General features: G+C 38.1%; 1 protein-coding gene across 1 annotated transcript in view; it reads right to left on the bottom strand.

Moving 5' to 3' along the window:
• Positions 1-2,069: 2,069 nt before the first annotated feature.
• The window catches only part of LOC119421100 (MICAL-like protein 1), a 17,240-nt gene continuing 14,868 nt past the window's right edge, over positions 2,070-4,441 (bottom strand). The window contains exons 8-13 of the mRNA XM_037688497.1: positions 4,111-4,237; positions 3,914-4,004; positions 3,739-3,812; positions 2,723-2,837; positions 2,609-2,655; positions 2,070-2,529 (exon numbers count right to left, since the gene is read on the bottom strand). Coding sequence (XP_037544425.1) covers positions 2,405-2,529; positions 2,609-2,655; positions 2,723-2,837; positions 3,739-3,812; positions 3,914-4,004; positions 4,111-4,237 — 579 coding nt within the window. The 3' untranslated portion in view covers positions 2,070-2,404. The remainder of the gene's footprint in view (positions 2,530-2,608; positions 2,656-2,722; positions 2,838-3,738; positions 3,813-3,913; positions 4,005-4,110; positions 4,238-4,441) is intronic.

The following is a 4,441-nucleotide window of genomic DNA, read 5'->3' as shown; positions in this document are numbered from 1 at the left end:
ATATATATATGTGTGAATTGTTCTCTGAGTCTAAACCTGATTCACCTATTCTGGCTCTGTCACACTACTGCCACCTTCTGGAAAGAAATCATCTGGTTTATCTATAGAAGATTGACTTTAATTTCAGTTTAGCAAGAAAGCTCAATGCTCAAGATTCTTTATTGTCATTCGCATCACATGTGGAACATGAGGTGGAATGAAATTGTGTACTCAAGGTCCCAGCTACTCCCAAAAATAGCAAATAAAGTTTAAAAAGAAACCGTATAAGGATCTAAGATATACACTAAATACTGATAATGTAAAATACCATGGTATATAGTACTAAGTAGAGTATATAGTACTGTACTAAGGTACAGCAGCCTGAACATGAGTCTGTAGTGAGTAGATGGGTATGAATGAATACAGCAGCATGAGATCAGCAGCAGCAGCACACATGTCACATATCACCAATTAAAGTGGCATTAGTGATGTTTCTTGTTGATTACATATATCATCATCCCATTGATTGAAAACACCTGACTCTAATTTCACTTTCAAATTAACTGATTATCCTAGAGGTTCACATAATTTTTCCACTCACAAATGTGTAATATTGGATCATTTTCCTCAATAAATAAATGACCAAGTATAATATGTTTGTCTCATTTGTTTAACCGAGTTCTTCTCTTCATCTACTTTTATGACTTGTGTGAAAATCTGACGAAGGTTAAACTAAACTCAACCTAAACTTTAGATCATATTTATGCAGAAATGTAGAAAATTATAAAGCGTTCACAAACTTTCAAGCACCACTGTGTGAATATGTTCGCATTCACGCACGCTCATTTATGTTAGTACCCCCTGCCCAGTTTTAGTACTCTATAATTATCATTTCCATTTTATTACTCTTTGGAAATGTTCAAAACAGTATGGAGCAACACATTCCTGATGCTACATTAGATTTTTATTGTTTAAACATGAATAAATATGTAAAAATTAATGAAAGTGAAACTGTCCCCATTTCTTAATTTCATCTTGATAACATTTAATTATTTTTTATCAGAAATCTTATCATAACAAAACAATGACCAGATGTGAAAACATCATTTTCAGAATAATTTTTGGGTCTAGGCGTCCTGGAGGGATCCTTATCAGATGCCCGTCTACTCTGAGCTCCTCACCTCGTCTCTGAAGCTGGGCCCAGTCACTCCCAGAAGAATCCAATTGTTTTAGTCTCATGATCATAGGTGAGGGCTTGAAAGCAGACAGACCAGTAAACTGGAGTTTTGCCTTTTGATTCAGCTCCTCCACAACAGCTTGGACCTTTGTCCTATCATCACTCATGATCAAGAAACCAAGACACCTAAACTCAAAACAAAGCAGATTCACTCCTGACCCAAAAGGAGCCTTCTACTGTTCTTTCCTAATGGAGAGCTAAATCCAAACTTGATGGAGCAGACTCCCATCCCAGCTCATTTACATTTGGTTGCAAACTACCTCAGAGCACGCTGAAGGTCATGGCCTGAAGACCCCAACAGAACCACACCGTCTGCAAAAAGCAGGGGCAAGATTCTGAGGTTCCCAAACCTGACGCCCACCTCTCCACGGCTGTGCCTGTCCACAAACATTCATTAAACGAACTGAGACATGGTAAAGAAAAATAGATTTATTGCTGCAGGCAAGTGAAGAGACAGGCTGGTAAATGTGCCTGATAATACTGAACTGTGCACAGAATGCTGTAAACCCTGTCAACAAGCAATATGAGTAAATAAATGATGCAGTCAGTGATGATGATGATGTTCCACAGCAACTACACATGAATCTGGGTGATGTTCAACCTAAATATTATTTCTCTAAATTTGCTTTTAGTTCACTTTTACTTGTATTTTTCCCTAAAAAAATGTTTACTAAAGACTGGATACCACATCAGTTACTCCAGGAGTTACCTCTCATAAAAACAAACAAAAAATTACAGATAAAAGTTATGAACGAAGAACTTTTGGCCAAGAGGATTAAAATAAAAATAATAAGTTCACCATAAAAAATTCACCATTAAAAACCTTGTATTGTATTAAGATCGATCTTGTATTAAGAAAACATTAGATGTTGTGACCAGATCATGTTATAACTAGTAGTATTTCAAAGTTATAAAAATAAATTATGCCTACTTCTGGTGCCTGAAATAATTTATATTCCCAGTTATGTACATCTGTGGCCACAAAATGTTTGATGTTCATGAAACTGAAGACCTTTTGACCTCCCAAGTTTGTTAAAAAGTTTAGCACAAATTGTAACTGACCAAAAATCTGTAAATGTTTGATTCTAAGAACTGTTCCCCACAGTTCTCAAGGTGGGGATGACATCATGTAGACTCAGCTTCGATGAGGACAAACCTAAAAACTTGAGGTTTGATAAACGGAGAGTCTCAGCTCTTTTTCTCCACAGAGTTCTTGCTGTTTTCTGGTCTATGGTTCAGCTTTTTAAACACTTTTGCAGGCTTGAACTTCCCTTTTGACTTCTTCAGCTCCATAAGTCCTTCCTTCTGGGAGTCTGAACAGAGACATCAAAATCTGAACACACTGGAACATATTTTGAAAGATATTTGTAAAATAAAAGGTGAATTTCTCACCTTTGTCACTTATTTGGTTTTCCCAAAACACATCTCCATCATTTTCCCTAACAAGAGAAACATTTTGAATCTCTGCATGTGAAAGCATCATTTATATATTTTTTCCTTGCATACCTCTGCACGTCCTGATCCAAGCTGCTGATGATCTGATTCCTCTGTTCGATGATGGTGACCAGCTCGTCCATCAGCTGCTGCTCCCGACCTCGATCCTCCGGACTCCAGTCTGTCTCTGAACAGGAGCAAAAAGCAACAGAACACCACAAATCAATCCTCATTTGCCACTAATTTTATTTTTTTCTAAAGGGCCTTTTGTAAGAGCCAATAGATGACTTTTATTAAGGATTTTCATATCCAGAGAAAAAAATGTACCGTATTTTTTGCCGTATAAGTCGCACTTTTTTGCATGAATTTGCAAGTCCTGCAACTTATACACCAAAGCAACTAATATACATTTTCCCCACATATATATAACCCACTTTTTGGCTGAGATTTCACGATTTCGTTAATTCTGACATGAAAAATACTGAACACTACCATTTGCAGCCACTAGAGGGCCCTCAACAAATATGGCAAGCCAAGTGTCTCATTAATAGGTAAAAGTGGATATTAATGAGACACTTGGCTTGCCGTACAAAGCCACCGTTGTCTCGCTCCGGAATTCCTGGAGCAAACGTCAAATCAGCTGCATTTCACCGCACCGCCCAGGAGAAATGCAGCTGATTTGACCATTAAAGTGCATTTATTAAGGAAAAGTTCAACTGAGACACACTTTGCTATAATGTCGAGCAAACAAATAATTGTTTTTAAGTGTTAATCTTGTTAAATTCTTGTTAAAGTCCTCCTGTGCATGCTCCCGCGGCCGCCATTTGGCAGCCAAATCGGTTTTTGGCACATAACCGGCCCACATTTCTGGGTTGTCAGTGGTGACGCGTAACAAACGCAACGTGTCAGCGGTGACGCATAATAGATGCAACTTATATGCCGAAGCAACTTATTTATGGGTTTTTTTTCCACTTTATTAGACATTTTTGGACTGATGTGACTTCTACGGGCGGTGCGACATGCACGGTGGAAAATATGGTAGTTGTTTTAGTAAAAAATCTAAGATGAATAAAGTCCTAAATACAGACCAGGTCTGTTGAGCAGACGTCTGAGCTCGTACTCCGTGTCTGCTTGTCTGTCCTCCAACTTCTGCTGTTTGATCCTGAGGAAAGGTGCAAACAGCTCATAATGTTTCCCCTCAACAGCAACAACATAAGAAGTTTAAGAAACGATCAGAAGATGAACTTTGTCAAGTTTCCTCACAGATAGACCAGTTCTTTATCTTTGTGCAACGTAATGTGTCGCTCGTGGAAAAGTGTGATCCACTCCGTTAGCCTTTGGTCCTCTTCTTTACCTGAAATCACAAGCGGGGCAGATTTTCAGCACACAAGCCGTAATAAATCTGTGCAGGTAAATCCTTTCATCCAGAACCTGCAGGAAGAAATGTGAGGTGTACGGACCGTTCCTGCCGTCTCTGATGTTCCTCTCCAGGTCGACTCCTCGTTGTTCCAGTTCTTCTAAACATCCGTCCAGTTCCTTCTTCTGCTTCTGCAGGTCCTCCATGGACACACAGCCATCTGTTTGTACCTAACAAGGAAGAAAATACACACATAAACCAATATTATTTATATAAATAGCAATATCAAATGACTGAAATTCAAATTTCTGGTGGAAAATCTCCAACATGAAGTTCTGTGTTTTAATTAAGGACGACAAAGAAATTGTAGGCAGACCATTTTTACACTGTATAGAAAAAAAATCTGTAAATATTTTTTCTAAATTTGTTTTACT

This window comes from Nematolebias whitei, chromosome 15 (genome assembly GCF_014905685.2).
Source record: "Nematolebias whitei isolate Nwh7 chromosome 15, NemWhi1, whole genome shotgun sequence".
NCBI classification, from domain to species: domain Eukaryota; kingdom Metazoa; phylum Chordata; class Actinopteri; order Cyprinodontiformes; family Rivulidae; genus Nematolebias; species Nematolebias whitei.
This window is presented reverse-complemented; position numbering and strand designations above follow the sequence as displayed.